Here is a 27,931-nt window from a genome sequence, read left to right as displayed (position 1 = left end):
TCATAGCTTGATCACACTTTTTATCCAGGGTACAAAATATGATACTTTTGTGTAGACACCTGGAGAATCTTTCACTCCACAGCCGTAGCCCCAGGAGGTCACACCATACACAACCCAGCTTCCCCCTGGACGTTCACACATCAGTGGACCCCCACTGTCTCCTTGACAGCTATCAACACGTTTCTGTTCCTGGACATTTCCAGCACAGAGCATTCTTCCTGTGAATCTTCTTTTGTAACGTTCTTCGCATACCCTCTTGGGGAGTAAGGGGATGGCAGCCTGTTGTAATGTTCTTGAATAAGCACTTCCTGAAAAGAGGATCAGAATTATTCTCTCATGATGGATGCTCTTGGAAACATAAATGTGGTTCAATCCAATTTTTGCTGTCAGTCCTTCACACTGTTTTGTTATTAAGTAAAATGACTGTAAACAAGACCAAATACTGAAAAATATCTACTGTGCATTAAATATCAAAATATTATATAAATAGTGTAAATATGGCATACAGTTTTGTTTTTTTTTTTTAAAAAAGGCATAAAATTTAAAGGTAGTTTTACTCCTTGTGTCCACTGAATCTTTCCAAGGCTGCAGTCTTTTTGTTCCAAACACGCTTTGTCTTCCACAGAAATATATGCCTTAATACCTAAATGGAGAAGTTACTTTTGGGAGTCTTGAGCAGTAGACAATAAGGCTGTAGAAATACTTCATTTTTAGGTCACCAATTCAAGTCTAGTCTAGCTCAGTCTGACAGGTGCTGCATCTTCTGTTGACTTCCAAGTAGAGCATCCAGGTAACCATCATGCTTATGCTCTGTATGTACACACAGTCTTGCTTGTCACCTCAACTGAGGAGCTAACATAGAATCATAGAATAGTTAGAGTTGGAAAGGACCTTAAGATCATTTAGTTCCAACCCCTCCACCATGGGCAGGAACAACTCCCACTAAACCACGTCACCCAAGGCTCTGTCCAACCTGGCCTTGAACACCGCCAAGGATGGAGTATTCACAACTTCCCTGGGCAACCCACTGCAGTGCCTCACCACCAGTAAAGAACTTCCTCCTTATATCCAATCTAAACTTCCTGTTTAAGTTTTAACCCATTACCCCTTGTCCTGTCACTACAGTCCCTAATGAAGACTCCCTCCCCAGCATCCTTGTAGGCCCCCTTCAGATACTGAAAGGCTGCTATGAGGTCTCCATGCAGCTTCTCTTCTCCAGGCTGAACAGCCCCAACTTTCTCAGCCTGTCTTCATATGGGAGGTGCTCCAGTCCCCTGATCATCGTCGTGGCCCTCCTCTGGACTTGTTCCAACAGTTCCATGTCCTTTTTATGTTGAGGACACCAGAACTGCACACAATACTCCAAGTGAGATCTCAGAAGAGCAGAGTAGAGGGGCAGGATCACCTCCTTTGACCTGCCTCCTTTTGATGCAGCCCAGGATATAGCTGGCTTTCTGGGCTGCGAGCGCACACTGAAGGCGGCTCATGTTCAATTTCTTATCAACCAACACCCCCAAGTCCTTCTCTGCAGGGCTGCTCTGAATCTCTTCTCTGCCCAACCTGTAGCTGTGCCTGGAATTGCTCTGACCCAGGTGTAGGACCTTGCACTTGGCATGGTTAAACTTCATAAGGTTGGCATCAGCCCACCTCACAAGCGTGTCGAGGTCCCTCTTGATGCCATTCCTTCCCTCCAGCGTATTAACTAAACCACATAGCTTGGTGCCATTGGCAAACTTGCTGAGGGCGCACTCAATCCCACTGTCCATGTCACCGACAAAGATGCTGAACAAGACCGGTCCCAACACCGATCCCTGAGGGACACCACTCGTTACCGATCTCCAGCTGGACATTGAGCCATTGACCACAACTCTTTGTGTGCGGCCATCCAGCCAGTTCTTTATCCACCGAGTGGTCCACCCATCAAATTGATGTCTCTCCAATTTAGAGACAAGGATGTCATGCGGGACAGTGTGGAACGCTTTGCTCAAGTACAGGTAGATGACGTCAACTGCTCTGCCCCTGTCCATCAGTTCCACAGCCCCATCATAGAAGGCCACCAAATTGGTCAGGCAGGATTTCCCCTTAGTGAAGCCATGCTGGCTGTCACCAACCACCTCCTTGTTTTTCATGTGCCTTAGCATGCCTTCCAGGAGAATTTGCTCCAAGATTTTGCCAGGCACAGAGGTGAGACTGACTGGTCCGTAGTTCCCTGGGTCATCCATTTTCCTGTTCTTGAAAATGGGGGTTATATTTCCCTTTTTCCAGTCATCGGGAACTTCACCTGACTGCCATGATTTTTCAAATATGATGGCCAGTGGCTTAGCGACTTCATTTGCCAGCTCCTTCAGGACCTGTGGATGGATTTTATCAGGTCCCATAGACTTGTGTACATTCAGGTTCTTAAGATGGTCTCGAACCAGATCCTCTCCTACAGTGGGCCCAAGGTCCTCATTCTCACAGTCCCTGCGTCTGCCTTCTAGGACTTGGATGGTGTGGTCAGAGCCTTTGCCAGTGAAGACTGAGGCAAAGAAGTCATTAAGAACCTCAGCCTTCTCCAAATCCAGGGTAGCCAGTTCTGTTAGCTTCCGGAGAGGGCCCACGTTGTCCATAGTCTTTTATTTGCAATGTACCTATAGAATCCCTTCCTGTTATCTTTCACATCCTTAGCCAAGTTTAATTCTAACTGGGCCTTAGCTTTCCTAACCTGGTCCCTAGCTTCCCATACAACATCCCTGTATTCTTCCTAGGCCCCCTGTCCTTGCTTCCACCTTCTATAAGCCTCTTTTTTCCCTTGAAGTTTCCTCAGCAGCTCCTTATCCATCCAAGAAGGTCTCCTGGCCCTCCTGCTGCACTTCCTTCTAGTTGGGACGCAACACTCCTGAGCTTGGAGCAGGTGATCCTTGAATATCAACCAACAGTCTTATTTGGCTCTTATTGAGCCAAAGTGTGCTCTGATAGAAATCCGTAGTATCATTTGAATCTTTTACAATCCGAGTAACTTCTAAGTACCAGAGTACTAATGGGACTCCTGACCAAAAGGAATCTTCAATTTGTGGGGGTGACCAGAACCTGTCCTTTGGTTTTCTTGATTTGTAGTGAATCCTGCATTGTATAAGCAGTGCTTTGCTTATAATAAGTCATGATTTAAATAATTTGGCTTTTTTCTATAACTTGCACCTCTTTTTCAGTTGGAAACATGGGAAATTGAAGTCAATGTTGGGTTTTTTTCAATTTCCAAATAAAATCTTAATACTTGTAAAGTAATTATGATTCATATGGTAAGTGTGAAGTTTCAGCTGAGGTGCTGTGATGATGTAATTTCTTACCAAATTATTGTAGTGGTTAATGTTTCCTTAAATAAATGTCCTAAGTTAACAGTATTGCAGAACTTTCAGTGAGTTGTGTACAAAGCTAGGCAGAGCCAGGCAATGAATTAGCCATTGTTGTTAGCAAAAAAACCCACCCTACAAATCATATCTTCCATAGCATAGAGCAGTGCCCCAGACATCTGTACCTACAGAGTAATGCGTGTAAAGAGGAAGAACTGATATTTGGCCTTGCTGCCTTGTCTCCTTGCCAGTTTGAATGAGTCCGTGGAACAAAGACTCAAGCGTGGTTGCTGCCTTGTGCTGTATTCAGCACCATAAAAACATGAAAGTAAACCATGGTTATTGATTTGTAAAACAATTAAAGGACAAAGACCTTCCAAGACGAAGAATCTTGTACTGACCTACAGAGTGCCTAGTTTGTTCCAGAAGTCTGGATTGCAGACTGCATTGTGCCTCTCGTAAATTTTGGCAAGATGTTCTCTTAATTTAAATCAAAACTGCTGATTGAAAATGTCAGGGAGACTAAAAATGTTATTTGAAATTATATGATCTGAACATTTTCTATCCATTTTATATTGAAGTAAGGTAATTTAAATAACCTTTCTAAAGTATTCATTGTACTTACCTTAAAACTCTTAACTATATTAGAGCTGTTATGTTCTGAGGCAGGGGGTGATAGGCTGCAGTGCAGGGTGTGCCTGGCAACAAATCAGCTTTTCATTGATCTTTATCAATCTTAATGAGGCCATTTTACTGACTGGTTCTGTGCTTTAGAGTCACATGGTTAATTGCTACTTTTCAAACACAAACTAAATTCAGTAAATGGAGTGCTGTCAGTTCTGGTTAAGGATCAGGAGAGAAAATATCCCCGTATATAAAAAGAGTAAAATTGTTCCATTTGGAGCATTTTCTTATTTTAAGTATTTGAGTTTGGGGTTTTGTTTGTTTCCATTTAGTTTTAAATAAGCAGCCTCAGGTAATGCGATTGGTGCATAGAAATCATTAAAACATTTTTACCTGTGTCACCCCATCCAGTGATATAACAGTTGGGAGCAGTTTTCTGTGGTCTCTCTCTTCTTAATGGCAAACAAGCAGGTAAGACATGGGTACTGAATCTGGCGCACCGTTCCTCTGGCCCCTGTAGCCTCACCAATGCGATGTCATAGTCGCTGCTGTCAGGCCTGTAGTCTTTATGCATCACAATCTGTTGGACTCCAGTTTCTTCCTCGTACTCTTCTGGTACCAGTGTGTGATAATCTCCAATTCGCACAGCATAGTTCTGAGTGATGTTGCCATACCTAAGATTGAGGTGAAAACAAATAGGGCTGGCTTATGCAAAGTTTGACCCAAAGCATGCAAACAGGTTTGATCAGCATCTTTATTGCTCATATAAATAATGATACAAAAAGGGGGTTTTAAAGAGTGGAAATGCTTTCTCAGGTGCTTAGATTGACATTCATAATATGTCAATATAAGTATGTAAATAATATAAAAAAAACTTTTCCTAAAGTTTCAGGTTGGGCTATATTCCTTTTTGTGTATTTTCACAGGTTAAGTTTCTTATGGCCATCTGCTATGACTGGCATTTATTTCAAAGGTACAAGCAAGGTGTTCATTATAAATGTATTTAGCAAGGGTAACGTAAACTGCCAGTAAATATAATGAAAGTGTGAGTACTAACATCATTGTGACGCTCTAAATAATTAACTGAAATGAAAACCATGTTCAGGCTTGCTTTGCTTTACATTAACTGAAGTAAGGAATTAGTTGTAGACTACATTTGTGGCATTTAAGGAACCCTAAGGAGTTGTAGACATAATTTTTTAAGGAAAATAAAGCCTATGTGCATCACAAGCACCAATTGTCAAAGTGACAGAACACCTGTAAATCTTAGATTTGTTATGCACCTAATATGACTCCAGTCTCTTTCACATCATAGACTAAATGGTAAATACCTTAGGGACTATTACTGTGGCTGAAATAATTTTTTGTGTGTGGCTTTGGAGATTTCTGGAGCCCTTCGCAGGAAAATACAAACAAGATGGTACTGTTGGGTACATTTATTTATTTATTTTAAAATCTGGCTAAGCTAACCCAAATGTTTTTCCTTTGCCTTCTTCCTTTACCTCTTAGTCTTCAACAGGAAATGGGCAATGCATGTGCAGAAAATAGCCTACAGTTTTCTGTCCCCTTCTAACCTGTCTTGTTCTTTTCACACTCTCCAGCAAAGCGCTGATCTCCATAGCTTACTAAAGCCTGCTTGATGAGCAGCAGAAAAAGCAAGAACATGACAGGTTTCTTCTGCACAATATACCACTGAATATTTCTTCAAATTGTGGATTGCTTTCCTGATTGCTTTCAAAGCTTTTTTTGCCATATTCTGCAAGACCTTCAGGTCTTCTATGAACTAAATCTCACTTCGAGGCTAGTAAGGAGAAAGAGTTGCAGGCTATGACCAAATACCTGTTCATTTTAAAATTACCTTCTATATAGGAAAACTAAAATAACTTGTATACCAGAAAACCTTTCTCAGTTTTTCCATAGTGGTAGTCTCTGTGAAATACTTTCTAGTTACTGTATTTTCCTTGTGCTTGGAAATAAAAATTCTACACAGCTGGAAGTGAAGAGATGCAATGGATGCAGACTTTTTAAAGTTTAAAAAAGTATTCATACTGAATTTAGTCTCAGAGGGAGAACTGAGAAAAATTGTGTATTCTATCAAATACATTACTTCTTTGCTTCCTGAAAAAAATAGCTCAGAGCTTTTTTAGTTCGTGAATCAGAATGTTTATCTCAAAGGTATTTAAGAAAAACCCCTCTATTTGTATGTGTTACATTACTAATCTTTCTGTTTTGACCACAAAATTGCTAGTATTTCATAACTTACCACTGAATCAATTTTCATTGGGAATTTTCTAAGAAATTAGAGCCTGAATACAAACAGAACATGAAACAAGGCAGAACCATGAATCTTGGCTTTCTAGACATTCTAAATCCAGCCCCTGAAGTTTCTAGAATAGAGGTATTTCCTTGTAAGGCCTTTTTAAAAAACAAATACTTGAGTCTCGCTTTCTCTTGCACTAGATGTCCCGTTCTCACTTCTAGGTCAGCATTTGTGGCTTTGCCAGTTTTAAAAGCTTGGTGAGACTTCACAATTTATTATTTTCCTGATAAAATAAACAGCAAAATTCCATGGAAGTAGTTGTGATACACATCTGAGTGTCATATTAGAATACAAATGTACAAGGTCTTTAGCTATATATATATATATATATATATATTTGACTGGCATAATCTGCTGATCCGATCTAAAAGGTCACTGAAAATAGTCCCTTGTAATTTACAGATACGCTTTTGGCTGTGTGCAGCAAACCACATATTAATAATAAGTACCTTCTGGATTATGAAAATCTTTTTACCTTCAGTAAATATTTGCCCAAGTTAACCATTCTGTACATATATACACTGACGTACATGGTTTGTGTATAGAAACAAACACAATAATAGTACTTCACAGTGGTGCAATAGAAATCTGGCTCTCAAGTAGAAAAAGGTAACTTTGCATGGTTTCTTGGGGGTTTTGGAGCGGGTTTTGGTTTTTTGGTTTGTTTGGTTTTTTTAATGTGCCTCTGCGTTTTAGTTTATAGATCTTACCCACAACATCAGCATCAGGGATTTACCATATTGTGTATCCATTATCTTTAATGCAATTTGAAGGGGAGAAGGGACTAGGGGAGTGGCGGGGGAAAGGGTTGGGGTTTTGTTGTTGTTATGGGGTTTTGTTTTCTGTTTTTAAACCGCATGGAAGTCAAGAGGACGACAGAGTCACAAAAGAGTTAAGTGTTTCTAATTTAGATGAGAAATGAACATGCTTCCTCCCTAAACTAATGTAATAATCACAGGAAATAGACTTGTACTTGTTATTTTGATTCGTAACCCTAAGTATGAAGGGAAAGTTGTTTCTGACTTGATAATGAGGGCTCTCTTGTCAGTCATTTATCAGGCAGTCTAGTAGAAAACTTGCTGCTTCTATTTAATGTTGCATCCTTAGTTTTGACAAAAGGAATAGTGTTCCATTTAATAGGTACCTGCTGTTTTTCTGTGTTATGGATGATGGTCATTTAGAGCAGAATAATAAAAGGAGATTGAGGAAAGCTTATCTTAACTAAAAGTACTGATTTAAAACATTTAATAGAATGAGAAGTGCTGCTTCTCATGCAAATGCATAAAACTTAGCTACAAAGGCTTCTTGTGAGAAGCTTAATGAGCGGTCTTTGCGCAGATTTGCCATATTTCTGTGCACTTTCATACACATCAGGCTTTCTTAAACTGATTTTTTCATCTGCAGACAATCGTATTTCTTCCCCTGTAGTAGCTGGTGTTAGCCAAATGCAGAAGTACTCTATTAGAACATCAGTACAAAGGCAAAGTGTCTCAGGGCTATCCAGTCTTCCTTACGTAGAAGTCACCTTCGAAATGGCAGAGAACCATCACACACACATCACGTTTGAAGAGTGGAAGCAGAGGAGGAGTCTGGCAGTGCTTCGTGGATGGAAAATGATATAGCTTTCAGGGTATTACCCCTTTGTTGGATGGCTGGGCATGCCTTGAAGCTCTGGTACAGCCTGGCAATGTTGATCTTAGCACCTCCTAGAAGGTTTATTTCCCAGCCAACTGGAAGATGGATTAGTAATCAGCCACCATGCTAATATCATCCTGCTGCTGGTCAAGAAATGTACTGATACTGAAAGCACATCTGAATTCATCTCACCATTCATGCTAAATTTGAGAAAACTGAACTTTAATTCTGGTATCTACTTTGGTTTCTGGTGTCTTACTAGTAATTTGGTTCCGCTGTGCCTCAGGGTCCCTAATTCTCAAAATAAATTACCAGGACCATGTTGAAGTATACCTGAGCATTCAGGAATGTATAAAGAAGCACTTAAATAAGAGTTACATTATTAGAACAGTACAATATTCGTGTAATACCATATTTCCTCAATTGACATCATGGTCATTATAATTTATTTTTTTTTTCCTATGCTTAATATTTCATATTTTCCAAAGTTAATATTTTTTTGATGTATAGACCTGTGAATTCCCTATAGCTGTCAGAGCCACTCAGGACAAAACTTAGTAATTAGATGGGTGGGTTATAAAAGGAAAAATAGCTTCAAGCAATTTTTGATCTTAAATTATGTCTGTGAAATTACAGTAATGCTTCTATACTACTGGCAAACAATTCTAATTATCATGCATAATACTGTATTTCATTTTTATCCATAGTGCAGATAAGCTCACTTTTGCTATTTAAGCAGTGTTCCAGTTTCCAGGATGTGAGAAATGGTATACTGTCCTTTCTTTTGTCTGTCTCTGAAAAATATGTGAAGAAAGTGCCTGATCTGTAGATAGCCCTTGGAAACCTAGCCCCTTTAAAATCACTCTGACATCATTAGGAAGTTCAGCCCAGTCTGTCCAATGTCAGCTTTGAGCAAGATACCTTCTCTCTTTCACGCTAAATATTGAAAACACCATCCACAGGCTCTTAGAGTTGCATGCTTAGATCTAGGTTGCACAGTTTTAAATGCCATATCTGGAGCAAAACAATACTTTGGTCCCTGAGAGCACATGTAACAGTTTGAGGGTAGCCTGTAACAGACTCATGAGTGACTGCACCGCTCTGGAAGTACCATGGTGTACAATGCTCCAGCCACGCTGCTGCCCATCATGTGGGTGTTCAGCAAAGTATCCAAAATGGGCATGCTTTGGCAGTACATTCAGTAATGACTTGAGGCTCCAGCTACGTAAGCAAGCCATTGGGAAGAACAAATAATGTATTTTGTGGGGAGTGCTTCCTGTAGGAATGCACTGCAGCTGCAGCAGCGCAGCATGGTAGATACTAAGTTGTTTCACCAAACTTTGTTTCACAAACGCTTTCAGCGTTACTGAAGAGTTGCATAAGTAAGATCTTGATTTGCACATGTAAAACATAACTGGCTTCCTGTGACCTCCCTTTTCCTTTCCTTGAGGAGGATCTTTGAGTTAAAACCAGGAAGGACTGCCTTGTTTTCAGGCCTTATTCAAAGGCTTTCTCAAGAGGTTAAGTTGCATCCTTCGACGCAATCATCCACTATGGAGATGATGAACAGGGCAATAGGAGGCCACTGTCTATAAACTTCATTGGTAACAACTGAAGTGCTTTCATAGTTCTAGAGAAACAACTGGGAAATCATTTGAAGTAGGCAGAAATTTTACCAACTTTGACCATTTCCACTTGAAACATTATCAAGAAAAGCCCTTTGTGATTTTCATGAAACACGAAATGAAATGATGTACATCTGGCTGTGAGCAAAGATAACACTATCTGTTCAAGCAAAAGTACATCTGACCTTCTTTTCAGTTATTAGTGTGGAAAAGGAAAGTCTCAAAACATTTGCAGCCCACTTGAGCAAATTCTAGCCAATATCCTCAAAACTGCAGTGCCATTCTATGCTTTTATTCAAGCCTATACTGCAGCCTTTTGTAAGGATTCAAATGAAACAATTGCTGTTGAAAGCTTAAAATACTAGATGACACCCAAAAGAATTCCAGTGCATTAGGGATTTTGTTTGTTTATATTTGGAGGGAAAAGAGGTCGCTTGGTAGTTCTTGTTTACACCAAGGGCCGGCTGTATGGAACAGTTTTCAGTGGGCTTGAACTGGAATGTTTTTGCCTATACCCAGAACAATGAAAGAGTTTGAAAATACACTTCAATAGTGAAGAGAGAGCTACCTTTTAAAGCAATGTGCAGCAGTGAGGACCCAGCAGCTGCTGATAAGAGTAGCACCACACAAGAGTCTTCCATCACCATGAGAAGATTTCAGTCGGAGTGCAACCTGCCATGGCCATCCACCCCTACAGAGGACAGAAGACATTGTATTGAGGGTACAGCAATGGAAAAAAGTAAGGTAGCTTGTCAGTCACCTTGAATGTAAATCCTGTTTAGTTTCTTTGACCGCCACAGCTTGCAGACTGTGTTACTTACAGAGTAACACTTGAGAATACTTTCATAATCCTGCAGTATTTTGAATTCCAGTTAACAATGGGCATGATTACTTTACAGATTCTTTGGGCATCCAGCACTTTGGGCACTTCATCCCACTGTCAAATACTTTATTCTTCCCTTCCTAGATTGCATTCATCATGCCAAAAATACATTCTATGAGTTCCTCACCAAATACCATCCAAGCCAACAAACCAGAAATTTCCTGTCAGCTTTTGAGGAAAGAAGGGAATTTCTTGAAAAGCTTAACCTAGCATCCTTCCCTGTTTGTGTTAGTATCTTTGTTTCTTCTGAGCTGTTCGAAAAGGGAAGCTGGCAAACAAAAAGGTCTAAAGTAACTGTAGAAACCACAAGTAGTAGAGTAGCATGTCTTTTCAGCCTGCAATCATCTGGTTTGTATAGTAGATCTGGGATACGTATTTGCAGGCCTATGAAGACAGGATGTATTATTTTTCACCATTTTAATTGATTAGCAAAATATGGAATCAGAGAAGGGAGAGGGAGAAAGATGCACCTGTAAGCAACAGCAACATCCAAAAATAAGGTAGGCTTAGGTGTTTCTTGACTACTGTCAACCTGAATAGGTATGCTGGAGGGCAAGAACTGCTCCTATCCAGCATCCTGTCCAAGGTTGCCATGTTTTAAAGGAAGTAAAGGAACTTACTTTCCATAAAGCATATCACAATTTAGGCACCTTTAGTTTTGGAAGGTGGGGTTTAATATGTCTTTCCAAAATGGGGCAATTCAGGCAGTTTTGGATTTCCTGGTAAGTATCCTGTTCTTTGTCTTAAAGACTTCTTGTGAAGCGTGTCCTTTTCTGATACTGTTTGTATGTTCCTTTTTCTAATCATGAAGCACTTCTAAGTGCACTGTTGGAGTTCTCTCACCTTTTTGCTTCATCTGACAAGTCCCTGTGCTTATTTATTATGAGATCAAGTTTCTGCTCCAACTTAATTGTGCAATCCATTATTTTGTCACCATTTCATTTCATCCAGGATTCTTTGTACACACATTCTGAGACAGTAATTCTCAATCTTCTTTTTCAGTGCAATGTATTGTTTATTTTTCTCATTTGTCTCTTTACTAAGCTAAGTAATCCTACTTTACTCTGTCTGACTGCATTAAATGTTTTTCTGGGCTCCCTCTTGTTTCTGTTCACTTAGAGACAAGTTCACTCTGGCAGTGTCTTTTTTTGAAATGAACTGATTGATGCTGTGAATGTATTTTGAAATAGGTTGCACAATGGCATGTAATAAAAACTATCTTTTACAAATCCTTTTGTAAGATTCTGTGAATATATATTTTTCTGTGGTTACTCACAGCTGTTAAGATATAAAACTTATACTTCCTATCATAGCATTTAGTACTAGTAGCTGTAGTATTCAGTTAATACGTTTGTATCAACTAAATGTAAATATATTATTAAAACTTAAGAACAAAGTGTTAACAAAAAGCTTGGATTATAGCCATGTCATCATTGAGGCTTATTTTGTGAAGGAAACTAGGTCTTGGGCAGTGAATTATACCCAAGTGTCGTGGTAAAATCAGCTTTTCCACTCCATCTGGGAAGCTGCTCACTGAAGACTGGAGCAGCAACTTTCCTGGGAGGATCATCCTTAACCATTGTTTTCCTCTTCAATTCATGCACCCGTTCCTCCAGAACTGAGGTAGGTTTTCATTCCCACTTTCTCATGTCTTCTCCATGATCCTGCAGATAAAACCATAGGGTGTCCCATGGTGTGTATCTCCTATATCTTCTCTCAGGCAGTAGAATACTTTCTGTTAATAGCTGAGAGATAGATTGGTACACATTGGGAGCTGGATAGATAGTCTCTCAGTTGTCTGAACTCCTGGGTCAGGAGTTTTTCTGCAGCTGAAATGATGGAAGGGGTGAGATTGTCTTTGAACTCTCGGAGTTGCCGACTCACTTCATTGGTGATGCTGCCTCACTCCAGGTCATTGATGCCAGTGAGTGGGCATATGATGATGGTGCACTCCGTGTAAGGTTCTGCCACATGGGTAGCATAACATTCAACTTCATCTGGATCTACAGGTGAATTCCCAGCATCCGGCCTACAACAGATCATCTCTAGAATGGCTGATTCCCTCAGGGACTGGATGGCTCTTTCTATTGTGGTCCACTTGGCTGAGAGACACATAACATCTTCCTTGCAGGGATACCTTTCCTTCACAGCTGCTAAGAACCACCTCCAAAGGCTAAGTGCTCGTTTCTCTTTTGCAACCGCTTTATCAATTCCCCCTTCCCGAGCAAGTGATCCCAGCTGCTTGGCTTCCCTGCATTCTAGTTCGTGAGCGTTGCCCCATTATCCCAGCATCCTGTGATGATGTGCTAACCTGGAAGATGGCTGAAATCTTTTTGTGTATTCCACAGCTTGGTCGAGGTCTGGGACTGAGAAGTTACCTCTTCTTCCTCTGATTCCTCTAGTAATAACTCTCATTCAGATGCCATCCCCTCTAGTACACACATTGGATCTTAATCTTTCTTCACTGCACGGGTTGCTGTTTGTGGCTCTTGTTTGCTCTTCCCCTTGTTTATAGGGGCAACTGATATTGGCACAGATTGGTCATTTGGTTCAGCTGCAGTGTGTATCACTGTGACTGGAGTGGCTGCAGTGTCTGTCACTGGGGTTGGTGGAGCTGCTGTGCTTGGGGGTTGAATAGCTGCATTGTCTGTTGCTTTGTCATCAGATCCAGAGACATTTTTTTCCAGAGACGCTTTGTAGGCACAGGCCAAGCCCCAGCACATTGCTGTAAGTTGTCCATCTCTGGTACTGCCAGGAAAACAGCACACCTTGTCTAACTGTTCTGCTAATTTTTCTGGATTTCACACTGTTCAGGGGTGAAATTCCAAAGCACTGGAGGGGCCCAATGGCCTAGATACTTGCCACACACCCTGCCACTCATGACTGTCCAGTCCTGGGAAAAATCTCTTGATGGTACTCTTAGATCATCATTTAACTTTAGACAAGACCCGAGCCTAACCCTGCTTAACTTCCAAGATCAGACAAAATAGGGCATTCTCAAGGTAGTATGGCCGTGGGTAAAACACATGCTGTATTTGTGACAACATGCTGATTCCCAGCAAAAGCAGCAGGCAGGTTTCAAAGGTATCCAAAGGATATCCAAGACCTTTAGAATTCTCAAATGCTGCTACACCAGTACACCACCTACTAAGAAGGAGAAAATTAACTGTACAGCCATACCCATGACACCAAGCATTTTTTTGCAATACACAGAATCACAGAATCATAGAATAAAGAAACCTTAAGATCATCTAGTTCAAACCCCCCTGCTATGTGCAGGGACACGTCACACTAAACCATGCCACCCAAGGCTCTATCCAAGGATGGAGCATTCACAACTTCCCTGGGCAACCCATTCCAGTGCCTCACCATCCTCACAGTAAAGAACTTCTTCCTTATATCCAATCTAAACTTCCCCTGTATAAGTTTTAACCTGTTAGCCCTTGTCCTATCACTACAGTCCCTAACGAAGAGTCCCTCCCCAGCATCTTTATAGGCCCCCTTCAGATACTGGAAGGCTGCTATGAGGTCTCCACGCAGCCTTCTCTTCTCCAGGCTGAACAGCCCCAACTTTCTCAGCCTATCTTCATACGGGAGGCGCTCCAGTCCCCTGATCATCCTCGTGGCCCCTCCTCTGGACTTGTTCCAACAGTTCCATGTCCTTTTTATGTTGAGGACACCAGAACTGCACACAATACTCCAAGTGAGGTCTCACGAGAGCAGAGTAGAGGGGCAGGATCACCTCCTTCGACCTGCTGGTCACGCTCCTCTTGATGCAGCCCAGGATACAGTTGGCTTTCTGGGCTGCAAGCGCACACTGAAGCCGGCTCATGTTCAGTTTCTCATCAACTGATACCCCCAGGTCCTTCTCTGACATTTCTGCGACATTCATAGCTCTCTTCATTCACATCCTGATATCAAGATATCCTTTGAAAAAAAATTAACTGGCTTTTTTGAAAGTAAGAAATTCAACCCAATCAAGGACTAAACCCATAAACACTTAAAGGTCTTAACCAAATGCTGCAAGTATTTATCAGTGAATATTTTTTAATTTTCTACCAAATTTGCTCTGAAGAGAAAAACAAAACCACAAACCTACAATAAAAACATAAATTAGGCAAGCTGCTTATGGCAAATACATGTTTTAGAAGCTTTATATTCAAAATTATTTGGTTTTACAAATTATTTACCGTAAAGAATTTTTCCCACCAATTATTCGCTTTTGTCGACGATGTAGTAACCTCAATCCACAAACAGAAGCAAGAGAATCTAAATCAGAAAGTGAGACATAGACAGCATTAAACTCAAAAGGAAAAGTAGTCAGTCTTTAATGAGAGTTAACTAAAAAGCAGCCACGAAGGCTGAAGTTATTCTGTGTTTCACAGGAGTTTTTAAGAAACAAAATTTACTTGGGGAATATACACTGAATTCTCTGAGAATTTCTCTTAGAAATTCTTTGTAGCTGAGTTTGTTTGTTTTACTGTGATCACAGAGCAATTTTCACATTTGTGCTCTGCTTCTCAAGTGTAGGATTTTTTATAGAGTCCTTTACTTCACATCATATCACATGTCTCAGTCCTCAGCTGAAGATACTATGCAAAGTTTAAAGGAACTGCCTAGGTTTTTGCATTTTCATGTCCAGTATACAACTTAAGAAACACGGCTGCTGTAAACTATGGCAGAGAAGTACCCTGTATCATATGAATGGTCTTTATGATTCCTTTATTCACCCGGCACAGGGATAAGATCATAGAGTGTAAGCAGAGAGTATTTCTCAGCACTTTTGTTTTTGTAATTCTTTTCATATAATTTTGCTCTGTGATGTGGGATTGTTTATGTCTGTCCCTTCCTACCACGACAGTTCTCCATCCTAACCTGTTGGTCTTCCACTCACAATGGGGCTTCACCTTTATTGCTGTTCCCTAGGGCCTTCTTGCTTAGATGGTCACAGATCACTCCTGCGTCCTCACTGTGGCGGCAGTTGTGAGTCCCAAAGTTTTCTTTAATGCAGTCTGCCAATGATCTCTCATTTCCTGTACATTTCACATTATCCACGTGGATTGGGCCTTTGCCTTCCCCAAAATATGCCATTGTCCTTGCTCTAGCTGGACCTCTGGAAATATAATATATTTCTTTTATTAAATATTTTGAGGTGTTATACTACATTTTACTCAACCAAAACATTTCACTGAGTAGTGAAAGACATGGAGATTTCATTCCAAGTCCTGTCACTGATGCACTTGATGACAACTTTTGTTCTTATTGTCTCCATTACTCTGGTATGTAGAAGAAAAATAAGTGCAACAAAATTGCTGCAGTTCATTAGTGTTTTAAAAGTGCTTTTATGTATCCAGTTAGAAGGCATGATGCAAAGTATGTTCATTGCAACAGCATTACAAGTATTTATAAACCAAAATACATGAAAGCTGCTTTTTCATAATCTTTGTAATCTGGATATAAAATCAGCATCTGTGAATGCTAAAAATAATTTCTTCTTTTCTGATTCCATCAGAAAGATGGGCCAGTTAGATACAGTATAGTTGCAGTGTGGTAAGAGCTCTGATTTACAGAATTAATAGTAATTAACATATTTTGTTCTCATGCCATTTTTAAAGTGCACCCCACAAGCGAGTTCTAAAACTGTAATGTAATTGGAGAAAGACTGAACCCAGTTCAGTCTCAGCACTCACTTTTTCCTGGGAGAAACCCAGTACTTAGCACTTGTGTAGCATTTTCATACACAGGCCTTAAGGCACTCTACCAAGAAGGTCAGTATGATAATCCTGTGCTTGTAAAAGGATAAGTATCAAACCTAAGCATTTAAAAGTCAGACTTAGGACATTTTATTAGGGTATGAAGTCCTGATCCGTTTAGCTTGTATGTAGTGCCCTGCAGCTACAGCAATGACCACAGTGTCAGTTGTGTGAATGGCTTCTTTTGACTCATGAAGTTTTCCCCCAGTGAAGGAGTGGATGAACAAACACAATAAAAAACCAGCATGGATTGCGCATATAAGCATCTCATTTGGTAACTTTTGTGATAATTACTTAGGATAATGCTCCTTAACATATAAATGTTTTGTTGTATATGGATTAAGAGCCAGAAAGAATTGAGTGGGAGACCACCCAACCAGCTACACAGAGAAGTGGGACAGGAAGCCACAGCCACTTCTAGATGTGTCTGAACTACAAGTTTACATATCAATTAAGAACAATTTACTGATAATTTATAGCAATAAAAATATACAGAATTACAGATAACTAAAATGTTGCACTATAATCATAGGTTTCCATTTTAAAGGATAGTTTACAATCGCATATTGTAAAGGACAGTATTTCTCTGTATACAGAAGGGTATGTACATGAAATGCTGTAGTACAGAAAGAGTTTAAGAATGAAAATGTATTTAGGCAAGAAAATTTCTCTCCCTTTACACCCCTTTGTGTTGAGGAAGCTAGGTGAGGATGGCATAAAGAGTTTATGTCCCTTCATAATCTAGGGATTCTCTGTTGGGGAGCAGTTTTGATTTGTCATAAGGTTTTCAAAGCTTCATCATACTAGAAGTGTGGCTGGATCAAACTCAAACAATCCAGCCATCGCTTGTCCATATCCATATAACTGAAACACAAAAGTAATACCTACAAGCTTCCTCCTTTTTCAAACTTGCATGTAGAAAGCCTTGCCTGTTTGGATTTTTTTACTATATACTGAAGGATTGGTGTGCAGGTTTTCTAAGTAGGGAATGTTGGTTAGACATGAATTGTGAAAAGCCAAGAAAGAGAAGCATGTAAAACATTTGACAAGAGTTGAGATGACAAGATCAACGTGTGTATGTGTACACGTGCATTCTTATAAGCCTGTTTGAAGTGAAAGGGGTGCAGTATTACTGGGCCACTTAATTCACTAAAATGAAAGAGCAAACCCATCGTTTGCTCTTTACTTGTTCTATTAAAATACTTCTGTATGTTAAACCCAATCACAGAGTAGATAGTACTTCAGAAAAGGTGTGTATTCTCTTAATGTTTACCTTGCTACAAATACACTTGTATTAGCATGCTATTAATTATTTTTGTATTTTCATGACTGGTTTTAGCCAATTAGTAGAACTGTTTACTAATGGTTTTCATCTTATATTGTTCTAATATTAGTCATGGATTGGACAAACTGGCTTAATGAGACATCTTTAAAGCTAGTATTGCTTTGAACAATCGTGATTTTGCCACCTCAGGGATTGTCTTATTTCAGTCTCAGAAGGAACACTAGCCAATGGCTGAGACCATTCCAGAGCAGGATTTTGTAATCTAAAAGTGCAGATAAGCATTGAGAAGAAGGATATATGCAGGAAAAACTCAGTCCGTTTTCTCGGTGTTTAGTCTTGGCTAAAGTCTTGCATAAGTCTTCCTTTTAAGGCAGTCTTTTCTCCCATTTGTAATACCAAATGTGTGATTTCCGCCCCGCTGAGGAATGTAAATCCCCGGTAGGAAACACTTGAGAATGGAACATAGCATTGTAAAGGGAGCTGGATAACACTCTTTAGTTCTGAGGTCAGTCTTCATAAAAACTGATGTCTGTTTCAGTATTAGGTGCTTTTAAAATTCCTCCCAGAAAAAAGGTCATAATGTGTTTATTTCCAAAGAAATGACATTCATCAGCCCTCAAGCTCAGGTGCATGAACCCAGAAGCCTGAGCCTTGTTTTGCAACAGTTAAGTCACCACTGAATATAATTCAAACTTAAGCAAAAAAGTCTGTGCATGAACTTCAAGGCCCAGAAGCAATTCCAGCTCATAAGTGCACATAACTGCGAAGTCAAGTTTGTGGAATGTAACTGTCTAGACATAGGGTCACCAAGATGCAGTGTTTCTGACAAGCCCTCCCAGTTTCTGGAACCTGATTTTAGATTCCTAAAATTTTGTCTATCCCTAGTCATTCAGGGAATATGTGCTGTGTTGTAGCCTATAATCTTAATCCCCCATTCTGAGAATCATTGAGACTCCCAACACTGTCCTTGCAGTGATTTAAAAACACGAAGTGTTTGCATTTAATCATCTTAGGGAGACATGTAAAAAGCCAAAGAGGCTGAGGATGAAGCAGACTAAATGAATGATTCGGTGGAACATCTAAGGTCAAATTTTGTAATTTTGAAGCCATAGTCTACTATGACTTACAAACATGCTTTGCTAAACAAATACCAGGCAATTTTAAAAACGCATATATTATGCGTTCACTCAAAATTTGAGGATATTTGCTTGCACAAACTTTACTTTGTGAGATACAGCAAACAGATAACATGATTTGTATTTCTTAAGCTCAGATTTCTTGACAGACTCAAGAGAAGGCATTTCACTGCTTTCCTGTTGTATCCACTAGCGCTCTGGATATTTTTCGTCTCATATTAGTTTTGCTGTTTATACGTCTGCCCTATAGTTGTTGTATCTTTACTGGTCTTAGGCATCCAGAATATTTCCCTTCTAAAAGAATATGTAATAACTATCATTACCTTGCACTTCAGTTGCCAGACTGTGATGTGCCTTTGGATATTAAAATTCTTTTTCCCAATTATGCTAGTTAATGAATACTTCTTTTGCAGACATATCCTTATGACTTCTCATCTGACTAGTATAAATACACTTTTCTAAAACAATGCCAAAAAGGCAAGTTTTGAAAGGTGTATGTTGGTGATATATGGTTGCAGAAATTGACATTTTTAAATACAGCAAATGGATAACTTGAGAAACAGCTTAATGAGTTTTCTTACTTGTAGCCAAGCTGTCGACAGACCACAGCCGCATCCTTATCAGACCATCCATCATCACAAATCGTGCCCCACTGTCCATTGATAAAAATCTCTACACGTCCTTCCTTCTTATTCTCACCATCCATCAACCTGATTGGGGGACCTGGAAAAATTACTGCTGTCAACTTAGAACAACAAAAGCAAGAACTAGTACTTTAAGTCATTTTCATCACATTCAGTGTATAGGGTCAAATGATGTTTATATTTGACAAGCCTAATACCAGCTGTTACAGTAGTCATATTTTTTCTGGCTGGCAAAAGCAGTTTGTACGAATTGCAAGACAAATACAAAACAGTGCTCTATTTTGAACTTAATAGTTCATCTGGTTCCTTCGTTTTGTACAAATAGGTGACATGGCTCAGAATTTGACCGCCATGGGCACAGAGCAATTCTACTGCTAAAGGCAGCAAACACCCATCATATATATAATATGATGCCTATAGAAGCTGGACAGGCTTTCCTTGCAGGAACTTTATGTGGGTGAATTTAACTGTATCTCAGTTCATAAATGCATTCTCAAACTGCATTTATGCAATTTACTTATAAATTGAGCAATTTACTCAAATTGCTACCACTTATCTTAACCACTATCTCAGTGAAAAAGGGCAGCATTGTGTTTACTTACCGTCACGCATGCTGTTCTTTTGTGTGACAGCATCATGTTCTACAGCATGTTATTCTAGCCTAATACATGATTATTTTCTAATCAGTTGAAATTGTTTGTTTATTCAGATATGTTCATGATACAAAATCCCACTAATGTGGATTAGTTAGACATTCACTCAGTGCTTGGCTTGTAGTTAAATTTTGAATCATTGGGCAAAGTACTAACTGGATTCTTTCTTACTTTAAAACTCCTTTGTAGCAGGCAAACAATGCAAGTAGCCTTAAAACAGTTATGAATTCCTTTGAGGCCTCTTTATAATGTTTAAGTCAGAATCGCCTTCTAAATCTTCTAATATGTCATACTTTACAATCCTTAGTACACTAATGAGAGTTTCTTTTCAGAATAGTTGGAAAGACTGTTCCTCATTCCTCTAAGCTGTTTCTAATCTTTTCTAAATCAGTTAGGATAAGAAATTACTTAACTATGCTCTTAAATAAAGCAGTATTTTGAGACATTTGTGTTTGCTATTTAATTCAAATTCATTTAGGGTATGAGTAACTTTTGTATACCAAACCTTATTCTGGATCAGAGCTAGTTAAATCTAGCCTAATTAATTAATTAAAATGGAAAGATTTGAAAACAAAGTCTCTTTGCTTCAAATGTTATTTAAAACATGTTATTTATACTCGAGTTCATACTGTCAGGACATCTACATGAATTAACTTCAACAACTTTCTGTTTAGCTACATCGTTATGATCTTACATAGTAAACAAGTATTGTAGTTATTGTATTCTGTCTCACTTTTCCTTAATGTTTCTTAATGTCCGTATCTCCTCAGGTCATCCCTAGAGGGCTTTTTCAAATGCTGGAAATTAAATGGTAGCAACGGTCTTTGTCCACTTTCCAATCAGAAGTCTCGTAGGAAATGTCAGATTCACCTTCTTCATTTTGTTGTTGAAATTATGTATTACTCTGGAACAAGATAATTACCCAGCTAGAAGCATATAAACTTATGATCATGAAATTAATAAAACTTTCTTGTAATAATGAATGTGTGTGAGAATGTTAACATATGGACGCATTTAACTGAACCAGACCTCCTTGAGATAAGATTATCTCTTTTAGGAATTTCAGCAAAGCAGCACAGATGGTTTGCGTTTGTAAAGACAACAGTAATTTGAATTCCTGTTACATTTGGTCTAAGAAAATTCTGTCTACCAAATATGATTTGACATCATCTACACATAATGGAACTGTACTGCAACATAAAGCATTCATTGGATTGTGAGGGGTCAAAAGGTTATAAAGAAAAAGACTATAAAGAGGGGAAGATGAGAAAAGTACATGTAGAAGTGCTGATTGTTGTTACAACAGTTGGCAATGTCTTACAGTGAATCCATGCCTTAGTTTGCAGGACAGACCTTCAGCCTGTAATTTCCAGAGAACTTCAGGCACCCAGGCGTACAAATCCATTGCATTTCAGTAGAAACTGTGGCTCTAACTCCACTAGTTATCATTCTAAATTCAGAATTGACTAAAATATACTCAGGTAAACTGAAGACTATCAGCAATGGTTTTGTAAAAGGATACCTGCTGACAAGCTACAAACTTTGTAGGCAGTAGATTTTAAAAATGAAACTTCTTAGAATCACTGAGCAACCCCTTTTCTCCTGTAATTTGTACTGTGCATATCTGATAGCCAGAATCCTTGTTTAATTAATACATGTGGACTTGAGAGTCTTTGGCATTCGTTTGCATATATTTTATTCTACAATGCCAGTATATAATTAGCCCACTCACCCAAGCACAATATAAATGATAGGCAATACTCATACAGAAATAATTTCATGCTTCTCGCCCTTCCTTTTTGCTATCTTTGAAATTACCCTCTTTCTCCATACTTCTTTTTTCAGACTACTTGAATGTAAGGCAGATATACTACTGATTTATATTCCTCAGTGCTAGTGTATGTCTCCAACTTTTGATAGCATGAGAGAGTTACTTAGAACTTGGTGAGTGCTGAATGAAATGAGGCATACCATTAGGAAGTGCTGAATAGGTCTAAAATCTAATGAATACTGAAATCTCTGGAATCTGACTTTGTTAGCTTACAAATTTGTGTTCATCTTTAATGTTCTGGCTGTCTATGTTCCTTTAAACAAAGCTTGATTCAGGAGAAAAGTGAGCTTTTTTTACTTTCCCTTTTTTACACACATCTGCCAAATATTAACTTTGAGCATCTTTAAGTATACTATACTTTTCTCAAATCTGCACCCACCACAATACTTACGCTGTGACTTTAACAAAGAGGTGCCTTACCGAGTGTGAGCTTATGGTTGTCATTATCTGGATGGCAAATAAGTCTGACATCCTCATGATGGTTGCAGTCATGTTTTCCCCACTCTCTCCATGAGCATTGCAGGAGGTTTGTCTCCTTCCCTGAGCAGCTAACATCATCTAACCAGATGGGCCCAGAGCTTCCTTCTGAGTAGCTCTCTGAGGCACGTTTTCCATACCTGCATAACATATAGGTAACATTTTGGTCCACAGTGATCGGACGAGAAGTCATACTTAAGCACTAGAAAGAAAATAATTCATTTCTGAAGAACTAAAGGTTTCTCGAGTAGTACCAGTAAAACTTTTAACTGTCACAGAATAGGTTCAGTCAGTGTTACGTTCAATGGGAACACCATGTTGCTCCCTTGGTGATGCTTTTTTTAAGAAATTACCATTGCATTAATACAAACTTGTGAGTGTAATACCTTTGATTAAGGCCTCCCTCCAACCAAGCATATGGCTGAATCACTGGCTTTTCAGATTTAAAGCATGTTCTTCATACTATATATGCACTTAAATGCCACAGTCTGAGCAAAATGAGACAAAATTCTTTTTTTGAATGTGAGCTATTACAATCTGAAGGCAAGAAAACAATCATCTAGCAAGAGTGTATCTTTGTAGCCACAGCCAGTAGAAAAGTAGTGAGAAGTGAATGCATGAAACTCAGTGAGATTTTTTCTGAAATATGCTTCTCGATACATATCAGTGTTACACTGCCAGACTGCGGGGTTTTCTGTGCTAGTTCCAGAAGGAATTACACCTTGAAAGTGTCTGTGATTTGTAATTACTGTTCAACAAGGAATGATTTTGGAGAATCAGTTTTTTACAGGCAAAATTGAACAAATCAAGTTTTTCTCTATAACATATGCATATCTCTACAACATATGCATATACATATAACATCTCAGCCAAAAGGATTGGAAGGAGATCAGTGAATAAAGGCTGCTGAATCACAACCTCCGTTGAAGCTTTTTCTTCTACCTAACTAAGGCCATAATACCTCTTTGAGGCTGAGGGAAGCAGGCTTTAAGGGATTTTAACTCAGTAGTTTCGATGAAGCACTCGGCTAATGTTAAAGAAACAGACTCTTGTATAATGCAGGGTTCATCTAAATGTTTGTAATTATTACCAAGTCAAAGAGTCATACATCTAATATCAAGTAATCTTACTTAAATCCCAGCTGCCGGCAAACCACTTGGGTATTCAGCTCTGTCCACCCATCATCGCAGATTGTGCCCCACTGCCCAGTATAATAGACCTCCAGGCGTCCCTCATGACTGCCTTTCCCACTTGCTAGTCTTAATGCACCATCTGTGTCATTAACAATTAAGGAAAAACAAAAACAAGAATCAGTTTTTCTTGGGTCCAGTTATTGTTCTAAGCCAGAATTAATAACATCGCATTTACTGCATGTGATCAGAATATTAGACTACTACATCTAGTGCTGATCACTAGGTGTCGTTTAATGACAAGCTGAGACATGCCATAAAGCCAGTCAGCTGTGAAGTATTGCACAATGCAGTTGCTCAATTGCAAGAGAACTAGCACAAGATACTGATCTCCTAAGCCCTTATTACATGCCAAGTCCACAGGAGTGGGCTCTGATTATGTGATTTTGCTTTGTAAACACCTTATATTTTTCTTTATATATTCTGTTATTTCCCGTTGCTTTTATGCTGAAATACTAACTGCCATTGGTAGATGTGATACACATTTAAGACATGCCTCGCATAGTAAGTGGCAGTTAGTGTATTACTGAGGAACCAAGGCTTTGTGCTGAATAATGAGGGGTCTTGTACTGTAAAATATCCATAGCCAAAATTTCCATTTTCATTTTGATACTGCCAGCACACTTTATTACTGTGGGATTCTATGCATCAGCAAACTTTCAAAATTCTCTTTCGAGAGCTGTGAACACTGCATTTGTCACTGGTTTCCTGTGTGATTATTGGTAATTAAAGTACCTGTGAGAGGTGTGCAGGAAACACCAGCATCTTCTTTGTGGTCACAGTTGTGTTCTTGCCAGGAGCTTTTTGGACACTGCTCTATGGATAGTTCATTTCCTGTGCACTGCACTTCATCCAGTAGCACGGGGCCTGAGCCTTCTCCAAAGTAAGCCTGGCTCCATGCCATGGCAACACCCCTGTCAAAAGGTAATGAACCCTCAAGAACAAGAAAGCTGAAGAGATGGGACTCAGCAGGAAGAGCTAAAATGTTACAAATCCAACTTCTAAAATAGCAAGGAAAATGCCTGAATACCTGTGTCAATGCAGCCCACATTGTGTGATGCAGTGTTTGTGGTTCCGCAGTCAACTTCAGTCTCAGGGGGGCTACGGAGTGACTTAAAGATACTGTTTCCACACTCTCATGATTTCAACATGTTTAGAATGTCAATTTCTGTTGTTTCGTATCTATGAGATTTTCCTTTTCTGTCCTTTTTTGACTTTTTAAGCATAATTTTCATAAAGAGATTACTGATGTACATCTTGGGTACAAGGATTCTAATTTTAATTTTCATTTAATGTTTATATGTAGTGAAATAATCCAATATATATTTTTACAGTGACTTTCATCTGTTGTCCTTAAAGCACATTAATCAAATCTCAGATACTCAGACAAGGCAGATAGAAGTGATTGCTCCCCATTTAGTCATGGAAAAATCACAGCAGAGAGATCTGAAGTAACTTGACTTGTCATAACTTGACAGTCAGTGGTAGCAACAAGAACAGAAAGCAGACCAATGGCCAGCCTTGTCTGTGTTACACTTTTTATGTTAGCATAGAGGATTTTGGACACAAAAATCTGTGTAAATTGAAAATGCTCTATTGTTTCAGCATTACAAAAATTACACAGTGTTTAAGACTTGATGATCTATCAGGATATCTCCAGTGCTATTAAAGATACCATGTCTTTCATATGTAAATGTTTTTTCACATGGTTTGTTTTCTTTCCATTCAATAGTTTCTCTCTTCACATATCCAGTCAAGTTTTTATAGAAGTATTCTCAGTATCTGTTGTCTTTTTCAACTTGTGAGATTAAAATATCTTTTTTTTTTTTTTTTACTATAATGAATTACCTATCTAAAGGGTTAGTTTAAATTAATTAACGTACAGTTTGGGTACAAGGCTCTGTACTACTTATTCATTTGCTTTAAAGAGTTTTCCACTACCAGCTGTATCTTATCACATAACACCTAACAGGAATGGTATGTTCAGCTTATATTGAAAGCATGACAGGTATTGACTATTTTGTTTTGAGATGTGATCATTCAGACCCTTAACTGGCTTTTGCAACTGTGTGTCAGAGCAGTACGCTGCTGTGAATTATTTTGTTTTAAATGTAAGTTGGAGATGTTCCAAGGTTCTAAGGCACTGACTCATTAATCCATGTATGGACTTACATAGATGTGGATTTCATTTCTAGTGCTTTGTGTAAATATGTAACAATCCCTGTTCTCTCTTTTTTTAAGGAAAAGAATACTAAATTTATAATTAGCAATAATGCAAATTCTTGATAAAGAGTAAATGGGTATGGTAAAAAAAAAAAACAACAGAAATAATAACCTTATGAAAATTAAATTAGGATCAGGAAAAAGTTCTATAAAAAGGAAGGATGTGGAAATTCATGGTAGAGACTGTATAGATGATAGTGCTCAGTAAATAAAAGCACACAAGACAGGTAGATGAAATAATCTGTGTTTTGTATTTTCATTTTTTTTAATCAATTTGGTTTTAAGATATTCAAGCTAATATGCTTAATCTTGAAAAGGTACTGTTATTTTTCAAACTCTTCCTTTGATAACCAGATGCCTTCTTCAAATGATAGAGAACTTGGAAAATATCAGAAAGCAAGTCATCTTACTCAGTGGAGAGGAGAGTTACAGTCCCCAGTTGCTTCAAAGAAGCAGGTAAGCAAACCAAAAATGTCCTCCAGCACTCAGCAGGACACATTTTAGCTAAACATGTAGCTTCAGTCTGAAGTTAGTACCTTATTCTTGAGAGAGATTTTCTTCCAAATTATCTTCCTAATTCCAAATAACATACTGACATATCTTGCACTGAATTTTTTTTTCTTTCATCAATGTCAAGAAGAATTTAAAAAAAATTGGAATTTATTAAAAAAGTAAAAGTCCAAAGGGTGTGGGAAGCTACTTACTGAGATGCTTTACTTTTACAATTTGAAGCACATTTCCAGACTGATTAACAGTATATAAGTTTAGATTACTTTTATTGCTTCATAAGTGGTCTCCTGCCACTGTTGGTAAAATGCTATTTCACATAGTGAGCATATTTGTCAAGACATGTCTGTTACTTCAGAAATTCTGTAAATGTCTATACATATTTCAAAAAAACTTAGCACCATCTCAATACTATTTATTTACTCAGAAAACCAAATCAAACTAGAAGCTTCTCAGAACAGCAGTTCATGAACATTAAATATAAGTCATCAGATATTTTAGTATAACAAGTAAGGAGACAGGTTAAGAGCATGATGTTTGTCATTAGTATACAGAAATGTAAAGCATAACTTAGTAAATCACCAAACTTATTAATAGTGGCCCAATTCAGAAACAGACAAAGGCAGTAAGATGATTAGACTTCCTGTTTGGTATTCCCAATTGAAAATGTACAGGAATGTAGAAATACAGTATAAAATAAACCAGAGGAAAATGAAAATCTGATGTCAGAGAAGCATGTAGATTCCCACATAGCTCACCAGGAGATCTAGGAACTTTTGGAGTACTGCACTGTACTTGTCCTTTTGAGCTAATTTAGATGGCATCAGCAGTCCAAAGCCTCAGTGACACGTTACAAAATACGCTCTAGGGGCCACCATCTAATGCCACAAAACTTGCTACCTTCAGTGCCACTTCTTTTAATTCATCATAATCCCAGCAGCAACAGAAGAGTTCTGTTCCAGTCTCCTTTGCACTTACCTGCTTTGTTCTCCTCCAGTCTGACTCAGATATAATTCCCTTGTCCTCCTTAGGATACATCTTAGTATCTTGCTCCTAGTTCTTTCCCTCTTCAACCCATATGGCATTTCATCCCAATTGTCACCATCTCATTCCTCTCTGATACAGCAGTTCTTCTCTTTGCCTCCCACTTCTAAAGCATCTTTCCTCAAATACTGAATACTTTTCTGTGTGGTATCAGAATCACTCCCGGAGGGTGATTTTTTTCGTTGCTCCCCAGGGAAGAGCAAGAAAATCCTGTTCAGCTGCTGTGACTCTATCATGGACCATGCTTAGTCAGACAGAAACACTGATAAGTTTTAATTATCAAAAGCTCAAATTGATCTCTACTCAGTAGGTGCAAAGTGACAATCTTCAGAGACTTGTGACTTACACAGATCTTGAAAGATTCTCACAGGCATGGCAAAAAACATATCCTTTCTGTCAAGGCAGTGCTCTTACTCCAAAGTAAGGAGGCTGTTAGACTCTTGAGTAAAATGCATGTAAGGATTTTAATAATCAAAGGAACTTGCTTTTTTTCACCTAGTTTTTGATTGAAAATTTACTGAAATTGCAGTGTGTTTTCACTCAAAAGTTAGCTTTATTCTCAGACACATTTTTTGTCTGATTTACAGACAAACTGCTCCTGACTGACACTGAAAACTGCCTCCTATAAATCAGAGTTCCAGGGAATTGAAAGTAATGGTGCCGTGCCTGAACCTTCTGTAAATAAACTTAGTTACTGCTTCAAAGTATTAGTGCAATTTTAAAGGAGCATCTTTTGACAGCTCCAAGCAGTGTATTTGACTAACTCTCCTGC

At 38.7% G+C, this 27,931-nt stretch overlaps 1 protein-coding gene across 1 annotated transcript in view; it reads right to left on the bottom strand.

The window, feature by feature from the left end:
* PRSS12 (serine protease 12) overlaps positions 1-27,931 on the bottom strand; it is a gene marked incomplete at its 3' end in the record, with an annotated part of 40,511 nt that continues 12,580 nt past the window's right edge. Inside the window, exons 5-13 of the mRNA XM_080623118.1 lie at positions 24,121-24,299; positions 23,326-23,467; positions 22,139-22,335; positions 19,172-19,313; positions 15,324-15,529; positions 14,607-14,685; positions 10,102-10,224; positions 4,347-4,627; positions 1-308 (exon numbers count right to left, since the gene is read on the bottom strand). Coding sequence (XP_080479244.1) covers positions 1-308; positions 4,347-4,627; positions 10,102-10,224; positions 14,607-14,685; positions 15,324-15,529; positions 19,172-19,313; positions 22,139-22,335; positions 23,326-23,467; positions 24,121-24,299 — 1,657 coding nt within the window. The remainder of the gene's footprint in view (positions 309-4,346; positions 4,628-10,101; positions 10,225-14,606; positions 14,686-15,323; positions 15,530-19,171; positions 19,314-22,138; positions 22,336-23,325; positions 23,468-24,120; positions 24,300-27,931) is intronic.

This window comes from Psittacula echo (genome assembly GCF_963264785.1).
Source record: "Psittacula echo genome assembly, chromosome: 1".
Taxonomy (NCBI): domain Eukaryota; kingdom Metazoa; phylum Chordata; class Aves; order Psittaciformes; family Psittacidae; genus Psittacula; species Psittacula echo.
Note: the sequence above shows the minus strand (reverse complement) of the source record. Positions and strands in the feature narration are given on the sequence as shown.